The sequence below is a fragment of the Balaenoptera borealis genome (genome assembly GCF_965194805.1).
Source record: "Balaenoptera borealis genome assembly, chromosome: 11".
Classification (NCBI taxonomy): domain Eukaryota; kingdom Metazoa; phylum Chordata; class Mammalia; order Artiodactyla; family Balaenopteridae; genus Balaenoptera; species Balaenoptera borealis.
The window spans coordinates 73,914,541-73,936,950 of NC_138868.1; the positions used below are offsets into that span (position 1 = coordinate 73,914,541).

The window sequence follows — 22,410 nt, forward strand, 5'->3', positions numbered from 1 at the left end:
CCCTCGCGGAGTGCAGGAGATGACCTCCCTGGCTTGGAAACCATGCAGAGAAAGGTGGGCCTAATTATGAAGCCCATGGGTAGGCATCAAAGGACTAGGTAGGGGAGTGACACGATCTGTAATGTATTTTAGAAAAAATACTCTAACACCCAAGTATTTGTGGGTGGATTGGAGATAGGCGAGCTTAAGCCAGAAGACCAGGGAGAAATATCTCAGCACTCAGTAAGGGATGGTTAGAACTGGACTTGAGCTAAGGTGCTGGTGGTGGAAATGGAGGTGATGGGAGAGAACTTAGGAAACAGAAACCAAATGAACTTTGTGATTAATTACATGTGAGAAATGTGAGTGACAGAAAGGAATTAGGGCCAAATCCAGATTCCTGGATTAGTGACTGAGTAGATGACAGAGTCATATGCTGAGAAAAAGATTGTAGGGAGGGAAGTCTGTTTTAAGAGGGAGGTGGGGAGGCAAATGACAGGTCCAAGTTGGCCCATGTTGGGCTGGAGATGTTGTAGGTCACATGGGTGGAGCTGTCTCCTTGCTGGCTAGATATTCCGGTCTGTAGATCAGGAGAGAGCTTTCAGCTGTCTAAAGAGCTTGGACAGAAACGTATCTAAGCATTAGTCGAAGGAATGAACATGGCTCTCAGTCCAAATAGAGAGTCTGGAGTGAGAAAAGAAGAGAGATGGGAATGGAACTTTAGGGAACATTAAAATTGAAGGAGAGAGCAGGAGAGGAATAAGGTAGAGGAGAGGAACAGCTGAAGGAAGAAGGGAGCTTTAGGGAGGGAGGTCGCAACTTCAACCAATGATGAGAGGTCACCTGGAACAAAAGCAGAGCTGTATCCACAGCATCTGACATTTGATGGTGGTTGGGGGAAGAGGCCAAATCACAATGCGTTAAGGATAGAATGGGAAGTCACAGAAGGAAGCAAATTGGTAGATTATTTTTCCTAAAAGCTTGATTGAAAGAAGGAGAGGCAGGATAGCAGCTAGAGGGAGTTACCTGCCTTATCATTTTTTATATCCTTCACAGCAGTTGTTACAATATTTTGTATTTGTAAGTACGCAGTTAAACATTTTTGAATGGATGATTCTGTCATCTTGCCTAATTCCTTCACTTTATCTCATTCGTTTTCTTCCATATTTTCTCCTCTTCTTTATACCAGTAAGGGAGGTAGTGAGGCTGAGTTTCCTTGTTCACATACTAGATAGAAGGCATAGAGTTTGCCTGTTTTTCCTAGAGTAGTTAAACATATTGCATGTAATAGGAAGCTCCATGGGCATTTGAAGTCAGCCAAGATAAGAGGGAAGCCAGGCCCTGAGAAACATAGGTATCACTGAGAAAGCAGAAGTGTTGCATCCAGGTATTCTTTTCGTTGGGTTTTGTGTCCAAATAAATAAGGGTATATAGGAAAATCCTGTTTGAGGAACAACAACAACAAAAACTACCCAAAGGAAGACTTAAAAAGGGATGGATGGCATTGAGTGGCTTCAGTGAAAATTCCAGTAGCATAGATTTGCAGGAAATCTAAGGATACTAAAAGCCTATTTAAAATGGTATCCTACTTGATCTTGATAACCAATGGTAGTTCAAAGCATCAGGATTGGGTCTAATCACTTGTTAAATTAAGGTCACGTATGGGAATTGCTTTTGCCCAGATAGTTTCCTGCTACCGAATAAGAAGGATCTAATGAAGTTTGATCTTTGGATGCCTATCATCATGTATTATCAAGCCTATCATTTTCTCCATCAAAGAAAACAGTCAGAGAATAGGGGGAAGAGGAGAGAGAGAACAATCCAACAACCCTTGATCCATCTATGCATCAATTCAGACTATTTTCCATCATCTGTGTTCACCTAGCAAGCACACATCATTTCATTTCTTGCTTTAGCTTCTCATCATATTTTTAAACTTTCAATATCATTTAGTAACATTCTTTTTTCTCCAGGATATCTCGTGTCACAGGTGCCTTTTTCTTTCTCTTTATTACTTTTGGCAGTAGAAAGAGAGTTTTTTTTTTCCCTCTCTCCCATTGACCTTTATCTATTCCTAGCAAATTCATTGCTTTATGGCAAGAGCTAACACGGTCATACGCAGATGCAATTTATCTTTGCACGCAGTCGGTCTGCGTGCATGTGTCTGTGGAGTGTGCTTCTCTTTTATTGTTTGACTCCTTTTAACTCCACTCAGATCTCTCTAATCACAGTTTGGAATTCACCTGAATTTCCCTGCTGTGAAAGCTGAAAACGCTGACATCAAGTTGCTAAGACCACAGCTCTGAAAAGGAAATAGCACATCTTTATTGGTGGGACCCATTAAAAGATATGAATGGGAGGTTTTTAAGTAAGATGTTGCATACGTATGACCTCCAGGTGCTTGACAGTGACACTGCCCCACATGTTGGCCATCTCCTCCATAATTAAAGAAATGCTTTGAAAAAGAATGGAGCTGTTTGATTTTCACACTGAAACATAATTCTGGGAATTCAGAGCCCACAGCTTGCTATGCCCAATCCAAAGGATGGAAAAGGTTCATACAAATCTTTTCATGGGGCTGAGAGAGTCTTCGGCATTCTAGCTTCGTTCTTTTCTGAGGGAGAAATTTTAATTTCTTATGATTTCTTATGTGTCCATTTTCAAGGTTAGTTTTTTTTTTTTTTTTCCCCTCAAAAAGGCTGCTATAGCAACAACCACCCATCACAGAGTTCTTCCTTGAGTACTTACAAATGCTGCCTGTTAAGCAGATCCCTATGCCACATGAAAGGCCAGGGAGAAACATAAGCATATCAGTTGGAAAACATAAACTAGATGGTAAAAAGAAACAATTTTTTGAAATGGAAGCGGAAGCATTCATTGATTGGATGGGGCACTCCATACAGATGATGGCAATTTCTCTATAACAATAAACCAAGCCGACACTTACACGGTGACCAGGCTCGAAGGGCCTTGAGCGAGGTGATAAACAGGAAATGGGACTCAGGCCATTGCCAAAGAGAGCCTGAGCTCTCGTGTCTGCTCAGAACTCAGCAGCCATGCTTGTGGCGTGTAGGATGACCTGAACTGGTGTCCATCCTGAGAAAGTGGCCTTGGGCCTGCCGCCTCTATGGCCCTGGGGTGATAGCAGTGTTCTGCCCAAGAACCTGTGTATATCCCCTCCCCTCTAGTGGGGGCATCTGGACTAAGAAGACTGACCCATTGGCACAGACATAGAGAACAGACTTGTGGTTGCCAAGGGGGTGGGGGGATGGGGGAGGGATGGAGTGGGAGTTTGGGGTTAGCAGATGGAAATTAGTATATATAGAATGGGTAAACAACAAGGTCCTACTGTACAGCACAAGGAACGATATTCAGTACCCTGTGATAAACCACAATGGAAAAGAATATTTAAAAGAAGAATGTATATATACATATAACTGAATCACTTTGCTGTACAGCAGAAATTAACATAACATTGTAAATCAATTATACATCAATTAAAAAAAAAAGACTGACCCATTGGGTGTGTTCCTTGACCTACCTCAAATGTCACCAGTAATATTTGTGCTGAGATCATTACAGTCTATGAAGTACCGATGGGATATGGAAGCCATCTGTAGAACCAAAAGGAGACCGTTCTTCCACCCTTCTCTCCCCTCTGTGCTTCTACTTCCCAGGCAAGAGGGGAGGCCTCTGACCTTCCATTCTTGCCCCAGTTTCACCCTCCATGATCATGTGTTTGACACCCATGCATTAGCCATCCCTTCCTTCCCTAACTGAATTAGTTTGAAGGAATAGCTGGCAATACATTCCCAAGGCTTGACTTTCTCATTCTGTTCTGTGGAATAAGGAACATACCTGGCCTAAAGGAAAGTGTCCTCTGAAAGAACTGGAAACGGGGAAGCCAAGGGAGAAAGTGTAAAAGCCACTGAGTCAACTGCTGAGAAGAAATGCCGTAATTTCCCCCTGTGGGTTTGTCAGCAAAGGCTCTGCCCTCTGCCCTCCAGGCCCACTCTGCATTTGAGTCATGCAAAGTCAGAGAGCAACAGGCAAGAATGCAGAAATATGTTTAGCCTCACCTTTTATGAACAATCAGAATTCAGTTTGCATTGTGCAGTGCAAAAAAAACAGGTCTAGGTTTTCTAGAAGATACATGAGAAAGAGGCAGAAGAGAAGGAAAATAGAATGTCATAGAAAAGTCTTTGAAAGGAAAAAAAAAAACCACTTTGTAGGCTTTTTTGTCCCCCTTCTTAATGACAAGCAAGGGATATTCACGTTGAATCATGCCGTTCAAAAGGAAACATACTGGGGCCAAATTTATATGAGGAGAATTTCACTGCCCTGCATTGTTTTATTTCAGACAGCTAGTTACTGTGAGGCTGTATTTTCAAATTCTTTCTTCAAACATCTATGCCCTTGGGCAGACATATTAGCTCATTTTATATTGAGAATCTCATTACATCAAGCAGAAATCCTAAGCCTGATAAAATGATTTACCCCCTCAATTTAACTTTTATTTTAGTCTCCCACCAGCTTCCCTGAAGTGGGTTTGCTGCCAAGCTATAATACTATTTTAGACTGAGTCATCCAGGCTCAGTGAACAGCTTTTACTCTGCTCCTAATGTTTCCCCATCCCTGTTGTTTGAATAAAGAGAATGTGTTCTTCTATGGGTTTGCATTTGAAATGGTTACCAACGAGGGAAAAAAGAAAAAATGGAGGCTTAAATCCAGGGTGTTTGGCCCCGAGGGAACACAGACTCCCCTCTCTCCGTCTCTATGGCTCCCAAAAGGGAGATTGAGGGCTATACATTTTTAAGCTCTGCTGAAGCCTAGAAAAACACTGGAAGCATATGAAGGCACTGGTATAGTTGAGTACATAATGCTTCATTTATTCATGGGGAGAAAGTATTTGGAGTCACTCACAGAGGGTGTGGTTAGAGACCCCTCCTGGAAAAATCAAAAATAAAAATGAAACATTAGGCGAAGTCCTGCTCCAGGAAATTGGCATGCCATCACCAGAGTTGCAGGGTTTTGAAAAAATAATAAAGGAATCATACCTTCTGAGGGAAATCCAGACCATTCTTTGATTGCCCAGACTTTGCCCCTGGGGCAAAAGATAGTCCAGACTGAGATACATACTACGATGATTCCTGGTGAGGAATCCGCATAGAAAGACCCAATTTTACCTTCTGTCTCTCAGAGTCATCGTTTTATCCTAATCTGCTCAACTCCTGTTCCTTCTTACTCCCTCCTCCCTCCCCACTCAGAACCTCAGTTTTAAATGAACTCATGCAAATCAACCCCAAGTAGCCCTGGTTTTGCAAGTCCCACTCTCAGTGTTCTGGCTTCTGCATCTGTGATCTCATATACTCACACCCTCCCTACACATCTACTGATTTCGATTGCTGGCTCAGTGGATGGGAAAGCCTGAAATATTTTCAGAAATAAAGAAGTAGCATCTAAAGTTTCACCCAACAGAGAGGCCCCCACCATAAAAGGAAATTGTGACTACTGAGAAGTCGCTCTCCTTCTTGGACTCCCCTGAGAGCTGGTTCAATGGCAGATTTGAAGGACACCTTCTTAGGTGTCCTTGTCAGCAGAAGGGCCTCAGGCCCCACCTGGGCTGGGCTCCCATGGCTAGGATTAGGTATAGCTGGAATGTGAAATGGAGCCAATAACTCCAATCCCAACAGGCAAAGAAGTCAACAGTAGTGGGGAGGGCAGAGGCAGGAAAAGGTGAGCTGGTTGGGATTAAAAACACCGCGACCAGGGTCTCCAGCAAAGCAGAGACAGTGAATGGGAAGCATCATTAGAAACACAGGTTGTCAGAGTTATGCTTCTGCTGTGGTTCTGAACCAGGAAAACCAGAGCCAGGAGAGGACCTGTGGGTTCCTATGTTGGCTCATGCTGGCTGAGGCCACACTGGGAGTTTCACACAGAGAGAAGCGGGGATAAAGCAGAGAGGGCATAGTAAATGTTTGGTGGTGGGAGGTGAACTTGTTTTTACTTCACTCGTCCTCCAAGTAATCTTGGCTCAGTAAGTTAATTAAATTGGCCAATATATGCCTCACCTGTTACCTCCTACAGGTTCTGGTCAGGATAATCATTCTACCAACATGGAGGACCTCTGTCCCACATGTGTGAGATCTAGTGAACAAGCAGACCATAGTCTTCAAAGACTTCGAGGACTCACTGGGGTCTAGTGGGAGAGACTGACAATGGTTGAGTAAATATAAAAGGTCAGGAAACAAAACCCAGAGTTAGTAGAAGGAAAGAAATCATAAAGATCAGAGCAGAAATAAATGAAATAGAGACTAAGAAAACAATAGAAAAGATCAATGAAACTAAAAGCCTGTTCTTTGAAAACATAAACAAAATTGATAAACCTTTAGCCAGACTCATCAAGAAAAAAAAGGGAGAGGGCCCAAATCAATAAAATTAGAAATGAAAAAGGAAAAGTTAACAACAGACACCACAGAAATACAAAGGCTCATAAGAGACTACTACAAGCAACTCTATGCCAATAAAATGGACAACCTAGAAGAAATGGTCAAATTCTTAGAAAGGTACAATCTCCCAAGACTGAACCAGGTAGAAATAGAAAATATGAACAGACCAGTTACAAGTACTGAAATTGAATCTGTGATTAAAAAACTCCCAACAGACTCCCAAAGTCCAAGACCAGATGGCTTCACAGGCGAATGCTACCAAACGTTTAGAGAAGAGTTGACACCTATCCTTCTGAAGCTATTCCAAAAAACTGCAGAGGAAGGAACACTCCCAAACTCATCGTATGAGGCCACCATCACCCTGATACCAAAACCAGACAAAGATACCACAAAAAAAGAAAACTACAGGCCAATATCACTGATGAACATAGACGCAAAAGTCCTCAACAAAATACTAGCGCTCTGAAGAAATAGGAAGCAGAGTAAGAGAAGAGAGTGTACTATGTCAAACAGGATGGTCAGGAAAGATTGCTCTGAGGCCCTGTGATGGGAGGGGCCACCTCAATGAGAGGAGGGCATCTCCAACCACTCTAAGTTCCAGGGTCTCATGTTGGGCCATCTAGAGGAGGGAGGGACCAGGGGTGCAGATCCCGAGTCTTAGTGTCTATTGAAGCACCGTTTTCATAGGGCCCTGGGAAACGCACAGAGCCACCTCACCACAGCCACGTGAGTCAGACTCTGGGGCTCAGAGGCATCCTGAAGGCTGGTAAACTTTCTCTCCTACCCTGACAAATCTGAGGCCAGGAAGCCAAGTACCCCCTGGGATTCTAATATAGCAACGCAGGCAGCAAAGAGGCACCAAGCTCCTGTAAATAACATATGCTTTCTCAGTTGGAGGCAAGGCAGTGCTTTTTGGTCTCCCTTTACACCCCTGTAAGAGTGAAGAACGCACTTCTGCTTGAAATTCTACGTGCTTTTCATTCTCAGTCAGACTTCCACCACTCACTTAAATTTGTACGTGTACCTTCCCACTGGATGGGTTCATAAAGCGGACCTGAGGAACTATATGTTTCACCCTCTGGGATGACAGGCCAGAGAGGACAAAGACATGGCTCAAATATTCTAACCCGAACTGCAAAGGATCATATTGTGACGCTGAGGATTCTGAATCAGTTGGCCTCCCCTGGAATGCAGTGAGACCCAAACAGAGTCAACCTGTAGCACCATGTACCTTGTCTGTGTTCATGTTCTACTCTGGTCTGACAACATGGCAATAGGAGGTCCTGGCTTGTGTGTGTAATTTAGAGACAGGTTTTGTGCTCAATTGCTAAGCTTTCTGGTGTTCAGCCACTGGGACATATGGAGCTGAGTTCTCCCCATCTCTGCAGGGTTGGGAGGAAGAAGGTGGAAAAATGAAACTGGTTTCCAAAGTGCTTTTCCCAAACAAATGACTCCTCAAGCTTGAATGTGCTCCCCTAAGTGGAATATCATGCTGATTCACGTGTGTGGCAAAGAGAATGAGTATTTCAATGTTCAGTTCATTAAGGGAATCACTAAATAATGGCTCTATTGAATACTACCTACTAAGTGCAAGGGACTATGGGTAGCCATAAGAAGATACAGAGAAATAAAATACAGAGCACATGAAGATAATGATAACACAACAAAAGCTGAGTTATTTTTTAAAGAACAAAGGCAAAGTAGTTAATAAGTACGTAGTTAGTAAGTAGTAATAACAAATGGTGAACTGACTTGACCGTCATGAGTTTAGGTATCTAAATGAATCAGACTGGCCCAGAAGGTTAGTCCAACCTCTTTTCATGGGTCTAAGCAGACACAATTTAAGATGGGTGGAATTTAGATAAGTGGAGATATGAGAGGAAGACATTGCAAGGGAAGAGAATCTGATGAGCAAATGTGGGGAGGAGATAAAAAACCATGCAAGTTGACAAGGCAAGGGAACAGGACTGGCCTTGCTCTTCCACAGTTGGATTACTTTCAGAAAGTGACGTGGCTTTGGACGCCTTGATGGGCTCAGTACCTGTCATGCTGCAGAAGCATTCTCAGCAAGCTCTCATGCAGAGAAGGAGTTCTGGAGTACCACATCAAGAATGGAATGGGCAAATAAGCTATCTGAAGCATCTACCCCATCACTGCCTAGACAATACATCATCCTCTGCTTAGACAGACTAGAAGCATCTTAGAACAAAGATGTTCTATAATCTGCTGAAAGCCCACCACACCCCCAATGAGTAAATCCTTAAAATAATCATATTTAACTGACAATGAATAAACTTATGCAACCAAGGAACAATAGGTGGTATGATAATAAGTCTGGAAAGGACCTAAGAAATAATTCGGTCCAGGGCCCTGCCTTTTAACAAGTGACTCCAAACCATCCCCAGAGAGACTTCTACTCTCTTCTTAAATATAGACAGATCAAAGACTTCCACAACCTCCCTCACTCTGGCAAGAAATCATTTTGATGGCTAAGAAAATGTTCTCTATTTAATTCAACCAACAACTGTTAAACCTACAATTGTAAGTCATTGGGCCCGTGCCACAGTAGAAGCAAAACTTTGTTCAGGGACTTCATCTTCTAGTAGAAAAGCCAAGCGTGCACACAGAGAACTTGAACCCAAGGCAGTGAATGACACTGCTAAGCTCTAAGCTCCTTGAGGGCAGAGACTGTGTCCTTTTCATTTTGAAATCCCTAGAGCCTAGCACCATGCACAGCATATAGTAATTTCTCAATAAATGTTTGTTAAACTGAGAAAGACATGCAAAAGACTAAAAGAAAACAACATGGAAAGATGGATTCACAATAATGGAGTTGGAGCAATCTTCTGGGTCTGATTTATGAAGGTTGGGAAGGAACAAAATGAGTCAAGAAGTGGTGCAGGAAAATCCACCTCTTGCTTGCTCTTTCATGAAATGAGTGTTTCTGATGTGCGTCCTCTTCATAATATTTCTACATCACCAAGCACAACAAAAAAGTTACCTTTTTCATTTCTTTCCTCCAAGGTAAACACACTCTCCTTTCCTTTTTCCTTTTAGCACCTTTTCCCCTCATTGTTCCCTTCCCTGTTTTTTGCTTTTTCTCTGAATCCTCCCACCATTTCTCCATATTAAAATAATTACACAACTCCTTATAACTATACAGACTCTTACAGCTTGTAAACACACTTCTATGTCCATTACCATATTTGATTTTTACAATAACCCTATGAGGTGGGTTGAGAAAGTAATAGTATTTTTGTTATAAAGAGGAAGAAAGGCAGGTGTGGCATTGTGGTAGATGGAACAATAGTCCCTCCCCCCCCAAAGATGTCCATGCCCTAATTCCTAGGACCTTTGAATATTTCATCATACATGGTAAAAGGGACTTTGCAGGTGTGATTCATTAAGGCTCTTGAGATGGGGACATTATCCTGGATCATCCAGGTGGGCTCAATGTCATCACAACAGTCCTTATGAGTGACGTGGGCAGCAGCAGAATCAGAGCTAATGTGAGGACACGACACTGCTGGCTTGGAGGTGGAAGGGAGCCATGAACCAAGACATGCAGGCAGCCCACAGAAGCTGGAAGACCAGGGAAAGGATTCTCTCCTAGAGCCTCCAGGAGCACAGCCCTGCCCAAACACTGATTTTAGCCCAGTGAGACCCATCTTGGACTTCTGCCCTCCAGAGATGCAATGTAATAAATTTTGTGCTTTAAAGTTTAAGTCCTCAAGTTTGTGGTAATTTCTTACGGTAGAAGAAATTAGAAAAAAACAGAAACAAAATAAAGGCATGAAGTTCTCACATAGCCCACGGCTATCAGAGCTGCGTCTAGAACCCAGGCCAGGCTCTATCTACCACCTGGCTCTGTCTTTCTTGGAGTTCTCCTATTTCCTCTAATTACTTTTTTCTTCCCCCCCGCCCCACACCTTGTTTGTTTCCTTTAAACCATTATTATAATTTGTAATAATTGTCTTTAAGTAGGAGTTTTTGCATCTCTCCTCCCACCGAAATGTAAGCTCCAGGAGAGGACCTAGGCCTTAAGTCTGTTCACCACTGAGTCCCTCATGCCTACAATGGTGCTGGGGAACACAGTGCTCAGTACATATTTGTTGGAAAAGTCACACCCTTGAGCTAGACAACAGCTGAGCAGAGCCACAGAGGCTGAGATGATGACCAGTGCCCACTACAGACCTGAAGGATCAGGAGTGATCTGCTTCTTGGGAATTGAGAGGGAAATTGTGTGATGAGTTCATTGCTGTCCCCAAGGGCCCCAGCAGAGGCCCCCTCCACATGCCCAGGTGTGAGGCCTGAAGCCCATGTTTGAAGAGCTCACATGCTGGCGACATTTTATTCTTCCTTTCTTCTCATCAATAAGCCTGTCTCCCATTGCCTTGAGCATTTTGTTTCCACCCTGCATCTAATTGCTTTTGGATAATTATATCATTAACTCTTGGAAAGGAATAATAAAAAAATAAATCAGGTTTGTGTAGCAAGAGGCCCGGGTGAGCCATTTTCAGCTTCTTCCGACTCCTCCTGTCTTCGCCCTCATTCCCCTCCTCTCTCTGACCTTGTGAATTAGAATCTCAGCCAATCGGGCCCAAGAATCCGGATCTTTAAAGCGTCCCTGGGTGATTATGGTGATCAGTGAGGTATGGAAACCACTGATCTGGAGGATCAGGGTCCTCAGAGATCAAGGAGAAACTGAAGAATAAAGTTAAACAAATTACAAAGATCCCCGTGTTTACTTTAGTTCTTTCTTCCAAGTTGCTCAAGGGATAGTGTCTTGCTTTCCTTAGTTATTTCTGGACCAGTGCTGTGATTCTGAATATACAGGATGGGAAAATGATGCAAAGAGAAATCCTCCAGGCAGGTAGCTAGATTCATCACCGATGAATAGATACTCATCTGAAGAACGCCAGGGTCAGGAGCGAGTGAAGGATAATTTGGATGCTAAGCCAGGTCTCCAGCTCATTTCTGGAAGGAGAGAGAGCAGGAAGGGTTCCTGAAGCCGTTGATTTCAAGCTGGACCCCACAGAGTCCTCGATCCTCTATGCCAGCGAGAATCCACATTCTCTCTTTTGCCCCGGGACAGCCTGGCTTGCCAAGAGGCTCCCAGATCATGAGAGGATTACCTCAGTTGACAGCGGAAGGAGTCTCAGTGGTCTCAGATCTTAGAAATAGGCAGACTTGCGGGGGTATCAGGAATCTTCATGACAGTGTGTTTCCACTGATATGTAGGAGACGATCAGTACTTGTTCAATGATGAATTGAACTTCCTGCTACAGGAGGCCTTGAACACATGTGGATGTGATTCCTTGTTACCAGCAAGGAAAGACTTGTATTTATCTGGTGTGTATTATTAGCTGATGGCAAAAAGAATTAACAGACATGGACTTGGGTGCAGTGTGCGTAAACCCTCAATAAACATGTTCCAAAGAAGCATCGTATTTTCTTTTCATTACTTCAAATCTAAATTTCAACTTTTCAAACCATTCTTTGTTAATCATAATGAACTCATTCGGGATTAGCATACAGTCATTGTGATTAATGGGTGAGTGTCCTGGCGGCCTTTTCGTCACCACAGGAAGGCATTCTTTTTGGCAACACGTAAAGAAAAGAGGAAAGCAGACTTCAAAGGAAGAGCTGGGAAACCAAGGAACTCTTAGTGTCATGCCCATTCCATAGTCCTGTCTGCAGGGGTTTAATTGCCCTGATAAGTGGCCTGGTAGTGTTGCCCTGGGCCGACAGCACAGATCCACCAGACATTCCTCTAGATGTGTAGATACAGCAGTGCTTGGCCTCCTGACTTGCAGATAATCTCTCTGAATTTCTAAGGCGTGGTTCCCTACTAATGGGGAAGAAAACCTTTTTTTCTTCCCCCATGGGTGCCGTTCAAAAACTCTTCTGCCTTTTCCCCAGTTGCAGAAAATTCTCAAGTCTCCTTAAGTGCCCTATTGTAAATGGGTCTGTGGGAGTAGCCATGAAGGGAGGGAAAGAAAACCAGACAAAGGAGAAAACTGCCTAAGAAACGGAGGTTGGATGAAGGCAAATCTCTCAGGCTGGTGTGTGTGTGGGGCGGGTGCGGTTTGAGAAACTATAAGCCATTTAGTCATAAGAAATTCTATCTCCACGGCTGCAGTAAACCATCACACCTGTAGGCTTTTATTTCTCACAGAGGACCCTGTAAAATCCAAGGCAGCAAATCGGAATTCTGTGCGGTTTAGAGGGAATGCAACCACAGATTCCAGCCAGGAGGGAAAAGATCAATTATCCCATTCTTTACGTGCCCGGTCTCGTACTCCGAAAGCCCCATGTAAGTGAAATGTGAGCCACAATCCTGGCCAGGGCAGAGGAAACGTAAGCTGCAAACCTGCGTTATGCCTAGTGAATGCCCTTTATGGTGCTGGTGCTGAAATGACAGGTCTCATAGTCACTTGCCTGACGGGCTTGATGAGCATCTGAATGATGTCAGGGACCATTTCAGGGACCCGAGCTGAGCCATGGGCTGGCTGAATCTATCCATTCGAAACCCTTCAGTGCTGGAGGTCTAGGTTTCTCCTCTTGGATACATTTGTGCACAGGACAATCAAGGTGGTCCAAGGTGGTGAGATGGCCATCTCTGTCTCTCTCATGATCAATGACCACCCTTACTGTTCTAAGCATTCCTTCTCTTGTTTCCCACCCCTCCGTGCCCTTGACGGCATTGTAGCCAGCTCCCAGGCAGCCCCCTGAAGGCAGGAACCAGATTTCCAAAAGATGTCATTAGAATTTACCTGGGCAAGGTGTGCCTGAGAGACATGTAAAGTCTTTTTTCTTGGTAGTCACACATCTGCCCATCTCTACAATTGGCTGAGCTCCTCCGGGTCAGGAAGCTTGTCTGCTTGTTCACTGCGTCCCCGGCACTTCATGCAGTGTCTGGCACCTAATAAGGCTCAATAATGCTTGTTGAATAAAGAGGCTGGCAATTTACCATTTGCCCCGGACATGTGTAATAATCCACATGCATCTGGTTTTGTGGTTACGTGCAGTGTCCCCAAATATGCTAGGGGACTTCTGTCCTGTTGAGGGAAGACTGCCATTTAGATATGTAACATTCTTAGAGCCAGCTCTAAGGTACAGCCTGTCACAGTCACCCAGGGTTTACTCTGGAATCACCAGGTGCTGGGCTGGCAAATAAGGGAAGCAGCAGCCACTGTAGCCTTTATGAACCAGAGGACTATGTAAGCTGAGGAACAGTAAGTATCTAAAGATGGGGAAGGGCGAGAGAGTGACACAGCCTTCACAGGTAGGGATAAGGAGTTACCCCGGGGAGGCAACATGATTTAGAAATGTTCCAGTTCCGCCGGCCATGGATTCCCTTCCTATTCTCTCAAGGGGCTGCTTCTGCAAGCATTCCAGAGGGCATTCATCCTCCTCCCTGCCTTCCACACACAGTATTCCTCTGTGTCAGGCACTGTGCTAGAAACCGGGAGACAGGCGTGAATAAGACCTATCCCTGCCCTGAGTGCTCCCAGCTCAGCTGGCAAGAGGGGTGGGTAAGATGATCATTACAATGCTGTGTGCTCTACGGTTTGACTCCAGTGGGGTAGGCGGGAGAACCACCTGGGACGGAGACTGGAAAGACAGTCTTGATTCTGGCTCTCTTATTATCTTTTAGCAAATCAATCCCGGGTTTCTCATCAGTAAAATGTTCATCATGACACCTGCCTTACCTAACTAGAATGGTTGTTTTAAATATTTACTGAGATAATCCCTGGGAAAGCATATTTAAAAGGATAAAATTCTATAGATACCAGTCTTCTTTTCATCACCATGCTTTTGTTTATTTAAAGTCAACACGTGTGTGTGTGTGTGTGTGTGTGTGTGTGTGTGTGTGAGAGAGAGAGAGAGAGAGACAGAGAGAGACAGACAGAGAGAGAGAGAACAAGCATATGTGCATGCACCCAGTAAAAGGGCATGAGATGGAGAGAAAAGAAGGGTCACAGATCACAGAAATCCTAAGAAGAGTAAATGTGGATCCAGAAACCAAATGCTAAACCTTCTACGGTTTGCTAAAAGAAGCTGCTTATGTACTAAGCTCAAATGTAGCTTTCTCAAAATAATTCCCAATCCAGGGCTTCTTTTGCTTCTTTCTTTCCCCCTAGGTCATCCACTGGTGAGAATAAGTGATGGCCACATGGACCGGCACTTATCCCCTAACTTGGACCATTTATTACATACCTCATGAGCCACCTTTTATTATTTTATTATTGCCTCTTGATAAAGCATTTTCTGCTTGTGGCCATTAAGCCACCACTTAGGAAGAGATGACATTGCTGTCTCTTCCTAAGGGGGGGAGGGTTAATGAGTTGCCCTTGAATGACCTGAAAAGTTCATGATTTATGCAGAGTCCTGGAGGTGGAGGCAGGGAAGCAAACGAGCAGAGACGAGAAGAGACAGACTCCGAACAGAGACTGTTTATGGTTCTTGAAGCAGAAGCACTTTACCTTGTACAGGCTGAGCCGTGAGGTCTCTGAGCCATGCTGCACAGAAATGGTGCGGAAACACTTCCCATCTCCAAGTCTCAGCCTCCGGGAGTTGTCAGCAGAAGGGGCAGGAGAGCCATGGGGGGACACCTGGAACGTGACAGGTGGCTGCTGGTTCTGACTCCAGCTGGAACAACGCCCATGTTACACAAGCGCATGCTCACATCTGTGGACCCCGTCTCTCCGGGTCTGGGCTACAGATGGGGAGGCAAGCTCCACAGTGTGTGTGCTGGGTTGGCACACGCATTATGAAACCCTAAATGAATCAGTACTATTTGCCTGTTCTCTGTGTCATGAACAGTTTGTGTTATTTATGACCCCCAGCAGCCCTTGACATGTTACTAATGGTGAGGTGAAAGGCAATGAGTAAAGGTTCTTCAGTGAGACCAACATCAAATGCGGCCCTTAATCATCCCCTCTTCCCTTTCCTTGGCATACTCCAGGATGGCCTTTTTGGTACTATGTTAGGCCAGGCAGTAACGTGAGTCAGGCCGTGAGGATAAAGGAGAAAAGAAGGGATCAAAGCATTCTTTAGAGGGTGCTTATCTGTCGGTAAGCAAAGGGCATAGGTTCTGGTTGCAACTGCACCGGTGGGCAGGGTTAGAGTGGGAAAGAGGCCCACAGCGGTCTCCAGCTTACGAGACTTCTAATTCACATGCAGAGCGGGAACCCAGACTTCAGGGATGCCTGGGAAAAGGCTTCCTTCTGACAGTAGTACTTTTGCCGATATCCTGACTCATGAACGATAACTGTAGAGTAAGTGTCCACGATGTGCAAGGTGTTATGCTGGGAGCTCTGAGGGATACAGGACATCGTCCCTAGTTGCCAGACACTTAGAGTCTAGTTGAAAAGATAACGCTGTATGGAAACAGAAAGGTAAAATTTTATGAGAGAAAAATGATAGCACATAAAGGAGTAACAGAGAAAGCAAATACTGGATCAGGGTTCAGGGAGAGATGTCATCTTAGACTTTGAAAATTAGAGAAGCTGTCTGAAAGTTTTTTTTTTTTTTTTTTTTTGGCCGACCTGCACCACTTGTGGGATTTTAATTCCCTGACCAGGGATTGAACCTGGGCCCTCAGCAGTGAGAGCTCGGAGTCCTAACCACGGTACTGCCGGGGAATTCCCTGCCTGAAAGTATATTGTACTTGAGTTGGACCTTGGCGGTGGGGATGCTCTTGGAAAGTGGAGAGAAAGACAATCACGTCAGATTGGCTGGGCTACAATAGAAACCTAATTTACATTTTCGGTCATTCCATAAATATTGGTGGAACAATTCTTCTGTGCTGGGCACTGTGTTAGGCCCTGAGGATGTATCTGTAAATGACACAACACAGACATGGCCCCTACCCTTATGGGGTGTACCATCTCACTACAACATGAGTCAGCTCCGAGTTCACACTACAATAGAGGCATAAACCAAATGTTCCTGGAGTATAGGGGAAGCCCATGATTCTGATTAGGGTGATCAGGAAGGACTTGCCAGGAGAGAGATTATTTGAGCTGAGCCTGAAGGATTCCAATATGGAAGACCAAGAGATGAAGCGCAGCACAGGGTAAAGGATGGGCACGAGCGAAGTTACAGAGGAATAAAAGTGCTGGTCATATTTGAGGATCAATGACTCTGGATGCCGGGGTGTGTGGTCCCTATACCGTGGGCTGAGGTAGGCAGAGGGCAGACCATGCCGTGAATGCCATGTGGACGTCACGCTATAGACAATGGGGAGCCACTGAGTGTCTCTGAGCTGGCATCTAAGCTTGATGACAGTGCATGTGGGTACAGGCGTGGGGAAGCAAACGGTGTTTAAAAGGAAAAGGCTGTAGCAGTAAGGTCAGTGCAGTAATTTCAGGCATGGTTCCTGCAGAATGCCATAGAGCACATGGTGCCCAAATCTCTTGCTCACTCAATGTTTCCAGCCACAAATTGGGAAAATCACAGCCACTGTTTCTTGAAACCTTTTGTAAAGTTCAGCCTGAAAGGAACAGAATATGGGTGGGCAAAACTACCGCAACAGTTATATGGGTTTCTCTTCATCTGTTTAAAGTGGATGGGTGATTTGTTGAATGGCACACAGGGAATCATGCTAACAGGTTGGCCAGTGTGTTAAGACTATAGCTCTCCCTCCTTGGTGCCATTTCAATTATTTCCCTGGATTGAATGGTCCACTATTATTGGGTTACTTATTAAAGAGGACTGGTAGGTTGAAGCTGTTTTCACTTAGGGTTTGTATGACATGTTCATAACTGAAATGGAGAGTTGCCATAGTTACCTGTGTGAGCTGTTAAACAGAGCACAATCTCCACTAAAAATCTCTCCATCAAGGTCAACTAGACATTTTCAATCAGCACCAAATCATTTGCTGCCTAATGGAAGTTAATGAAATTATTAAAAGAGCAGAAAAAATTGAAAATAAAGTTAATATGGATCTATTTTATATTTAAGTATATTTTAGTGACCAGCCATTTCTATGGGGTTCCTACCAGCTGGAAATTCTACAGCATAACTGGACATCTGGAGGGAAGTTTAGAGTAAAAACACATTTGAGTTTTGGCACAGATTACTGCTTTCCAATCCAGCCCATCATTAACAGCTTCTGTACAGTATTGTTCTTACTCTAGGGGCTATAAAAATGAACCAAACCTTTGTTCAATCTAAACTTCCTTTCTTGGTCAGCTATTCCTGCTGATTTCCCATCCTACTGAGCCTATTGTTTCCATTGGAAACGTCAGAATGGAAAGGAATACAGGCTGCTTGCTTTATAAGTAGCATGTTCCACTCCAGTAGACCAAGGAGAAGAAAACAGACATGGTTCGGTGAAAGAAGCTCAGTGCTTCTCAAACTTTAATGTGCATACAAATCACCTGGAGATCTTGGGAACCTGCAGATTCTGATTCATCAGGTGTGGGGCGGGGCTTGAGATTCTGTGTTTCTAAAGAGCTCCCAGGTGATAAGAGCGCTGCAGGTCCACAGACTCTCTCTTAAGTAGCACAGTCCTAGTTTGCTCCATCATTTGTTTATTAGAATCATCATAAACATCAACTCTAAAGTGCTGCCACACCACCTTCTCACATGACACAAAGATGATCTGTCCCACTCACATAGGTGTTAGAGTTGGCTGACACTAAGATGTTATCCAGCTTCTCATTTCATCAGGCCCACAGGGCCTGGGGCTCCCAGGCTTCTCCCATACCTTTTGTAGGACTGTGTTTTCAATTTCCAATTACTATACAGCATCTAACCAGAAGACAAATAATAAACAAGTAAATAACTCAGATGTGGAGTTAATGAAATGTCTTCATCCCAGAGCAAAATAGCATTGAACTGATCTTGACTCCTTAACAATGAAAGAAGCACAAATCAAAAATTAATCATTCAGCTCAAGGTAAACCAGAATTTCACTGATGTGACATTGACAGAAAACATACAGAGTAGGTGCGAAGTCCAAAATTGTGATTTATTTAAAACATGGAGACTCCTTCTAGTATGGCACAGGCTGACATTTTACATTATAGTCTATTTTAGGACAATCCATCGTTGGGCTTATTTTTTTTGGTGGGCTGATGTGCTATACATCATCCAGAGTAACCATCTACATGGTACAAATACACTAGACAGTATTTAGTTCAAGATTTATCAAGCATCAAACTTGGAAAAAAGGTATATGGGGCAATCACTAAATTAAAATCAGAGATTTGTATTACTCTATACAGCCTATAACGTGGACCCCCCCACCACACACACTGAATTGATTAAATCCTACTAACCTTTTTTAAAAGAACATTTAAAAATTAGTGAAAAGAGGTCTCTTCATTTTAGACTAGTGGTTCTCAAACTTTAGAGTACATCAAAATTACCTGTAGGGCTTGTTAAAACATAGACTGCTGCTGGGCCCCAGCCCCAGATTTTCTGATTTTGATTTAGTATGTCTGGGCTGGGGTCTCAAATTTGCTTTTCTAAAGAGTTTCCAGGTGATGCCGCTGTTGCTGGTACACACTTTGAGAATCACCACTCTAGATGATTAGTTCATGTCCTTGGTTGTATATAAGAATCCTAGATGGGAACTTTTGAAAATCCTAACACTTGTGTTGCCATCCAGACAAACTAAACCAAGGTCTCTGGGGGTGGAACCCAGCTACCAGCAATTTTTAAAGCTCCCCAGATGGTCCTCATGTTTAGCCAAAGCTAAGAACCACTAGGTGTGATGGAAAAGTTACCTTCTTGCAGCTGAGATATACAAAACGATGATCTCAAGCTCATTGTCCCAGACAGTTTATAATGATTCCAAGAGCATAACTGAGCAAAATCATGAGCAGATAACATGTCCTACGGCCACAGAAGATATAAGCACGTGGAACATTGCAATTTCATCACCTCGTTTAAAGATTATGTTCCCAGCATTTACTCTGTGTGTGTGCGTGTGTGCACGCTTGCATGCATGTTCGTGTGTTTGGCACTTGGACTCCGAATAGGAGGTCGGCTGCCAATTCTCCCATGCAGGGCTTCTTGTGCAGAAGGCTAAACCAGAGGAGCCACCTACATCGCTGAGCCACAGAACTTTCTTCAAGATGACTTCCAAAAGAATGTCATTTTTCTAGTGAAATCATAACATGGTTCAGAAACCCAAGAGGGATATGTGACATTTTCCCCCCTTCCTCACTCAACAGCTTTCTCTACCTCATGCCTCATCACAATCTTCCAGTTGGCAAGAAGTTAGGGAAAAGTAAGAAGATTCCAAAATGCTCTAAGTTTGCCAAGCCATGCTATGTACCATGGCTTGCTGTTTTAAATCTTGAAGAAAGGATCCAAACCAGGGACATGAAAGATGAAGTAAGATCTATAACTTGAATTTTAGTTGCATTTAAGAATAATTTGCTATAGTTAGATCATCTGCCATTCCTACATTCAAGGCTTGAGATTTCTTTACAAGGGAAAAAAAAATCTTAGGTTTCTTTAACTCTAAATTACACTTCTTGCTTGGTAACTTCTACCCATTGTCTTATACCAATCATCTAGGATCTCTCAAAATGAGGCTAATCTTTTTCTGATGTTAGAAATATTTATTAAATACCTACCATACCTACCATTTTGTATGGAATGGATACAAAAATGAAACAGTCTCTTTAATTAGGAGTAGAAAGACAAAAACACAAATTCTATAATAGAGATATGGATATACAAAAGTAGGAGTGAGCAGAACATGCAGAAAAGACTGAGAACTACTTCAGAAAAGACAGCATTAAAGATGCGTCTTGAAGAATGGGTAAAATTTCAGCAGAGTAGGGATGAAGAGATATTCCTGACATTCCTGGAAAAGGGAGCAGTGTAAATAAAGGCAAAGAATGATACAAAGCTTAACCTCTCAAGAAGACAAAACAATTATAAACATATATACACCTAAAAACAGCCTCAAAATACATAAAGCAAAAACTGTCAGAAGGGATAAATAGACAACTCAACAATAACAGTTTGAGACTTCAATACCCTACTTTCAATAATGGATAGAATAGCTAGATAGACCATCAACAGGAGAAGACTTGAACAACTTTATAAACCAATGAAACCTACCTGATAGTATAGAACACTCCATGCAACAAGAGTAGAATACATATTCTTCCCAAGTGTACATGGAACATTCTTCAAGACAGATTACATATTTAGAATTCCATTTATATGAAATGCCCAGAAGAGGCTAATTCATAGAGACAGAAAGTAGATTAGTGGTCCAAGAATCCTGAGAAAGGGGGACAATGCTGAGTGGCTTTTAATGGGTATGGGGTTTCTTGATGGGATAATAAGTATGTTTTGGAATTAGATAATGGTGATGGTTGCACAATTTTTTAAATATACTAAAAAACAATGAATTGTACACTTTAAGTTTAAAGTTTCTGGTAGGCCAGGATCATGTATTTGGCAAAGGAATAGAATACAGTTAATAGTGTGCACATATACATATCTTGCTCTTGCCCATATCACTTATAGGAAAGGATCTCCAAAAAGTTATCCTCTGAGCAGGAAATTAGGAAAAAATGAGTATACAGAATGAGGTCAGGAATTTGTAATAGTAACTTATCCATTCATTCATTTCTTCTACAAGTATTTATTGAGGACCAATTGTGTGAAAGGCCTTCTGCAAGGTGCTAAGGATTCAGAGGTGAATAAGACAGACAATAGTTTGCCAGAGTCTATGACCTAGTGAGTCTACTTTAGAATCAACCACACTTCAGTCTCAGAGATCAAATGTTAGCAGGAGAGTATAGTTATTTTTGCACCTATAAAGCTGTAGCATAATCATTTGATTTCTCCTGCCCTGAAGAAACAATATGTGAATGATGGTCAGCATGACAACAACAAAAAGGAAGGAATCTTGAAGAATAGTAATCTATTAGCATGTCTCACATAGACAGAAATATCAGCCATTCTGTAAACATAAACCTGTAGGAGGGATACATATACTATGCTCTTAGCTTTCTGATAACAGCACGGCAATGTTCCTACCAAATACCATGGCTCTGATTTCATATCTGACAAGCAACTGACCTTGTAATTTGTCTCCCCCACATGTGGGAAAGGATGAATTCCTCTGTGCATTGGGGTGTTCTGGTCTGCTGTGTATTATAGGTCTCACTGTAAGGGCCCAAATTGGTATTTGGGTTTATACATCAGTCTCGTCTGTGTTTGGTGCTAGGTATTTCTGGAAGCCTGATAAAATTTACATTAAATCCTGGAACATAATGATCACACCCAAGATATGGCTACTCTGTAATGTTTGTAGAAAACATATTAGAGTAAAACTACTTAAGTGTTACATATCATTTAATAATATACAGTGAGTGCCTTCTATATGCATGATACTCTGCTAGGAGGTATGTGAAACACAAGATATGTAAGACAAAACCATCTCAAGTGGGTACTCCTAGATAAAGATATTTCTTGATAATTTTTATCCAAGGTACTTAAGGCACTTCACAGACATTAATTAAGCTCTTTGAATATGAGATTACACTCAGAATTTTTCATGAAAATGAGTGAGGATATGAATTTATTTGATGTTTAATGGAATATTTCCTATTAAATGGAAATACTTTTAAGTTCAATATTGAGCATATGAAACATTACAAGAGAACCATTACAAAGAATGGTTCTATTAATATGAAATAAATATGCTGTTGCCTGTTTTCTAGAAGTCTATATTCTGATTTCCATTTTTGTTGAACGCCATCTGGGAAAAAGTAGCTAAATACATTTGTTTTTATTTTTTATGTGTCTTTATTATTATTGATTTTAAAGTTTCACAAGCACCTAGATCTGTTATTTCTGGGCCATGTCGTGTCTCCAGGCATATGAGTGTCAGTGCATATAATCATTACGCACCTTGATTCTCTTCCCTCCAAAAGATGAGGTGAATATTCAGCCTTCTCTAAGTCAGATCACTTGGCAGGGAACTAGTTTAATA

The 22,410-nt window shown here is 42.7% G+C and overlaps 1 protein-coding gene and 1 long non-coding RNA gene across 3 annotated transcripts in view; one reads left to right on the forward strand and one right to left on the reverse strand.

Annotated features, from left to right (window-relative positions):
* The window catches only part of MAML2 (mastermind like transcriptional coactivator 2), a 362,457-nt gene that overhangs the window by 138,509 nt on the left and 201,538 nt on the right, over nucleotides 1-22,410 (reverse strand). The window contains exon 2 of one of the 2 annotated variants that reach the window (XM_082339876.1): nucleotides 14,918-15,046. The exons of the other annotated variant lie outside the window; for it this stretch is intronic. Within the exon in view, the coding sequence (XP_082196002.1) occupies nucleotides 14,918-15,046 (129 nt within the window). The remainder of the gene's footprint in view (nucleotides 1-14,917; nucleotides 15,047-22,410) is intronic. 2 annotated transcript variants of the gene reach the window in all.
* The window catches only part of LOC309604980, a 164,436-nt gene that overhangs the window by 23,102 nt on the left and 118,924 nt on the right, over nucleotides 1-22,410 (forward strand). The window lies entirely within an intron of this gene.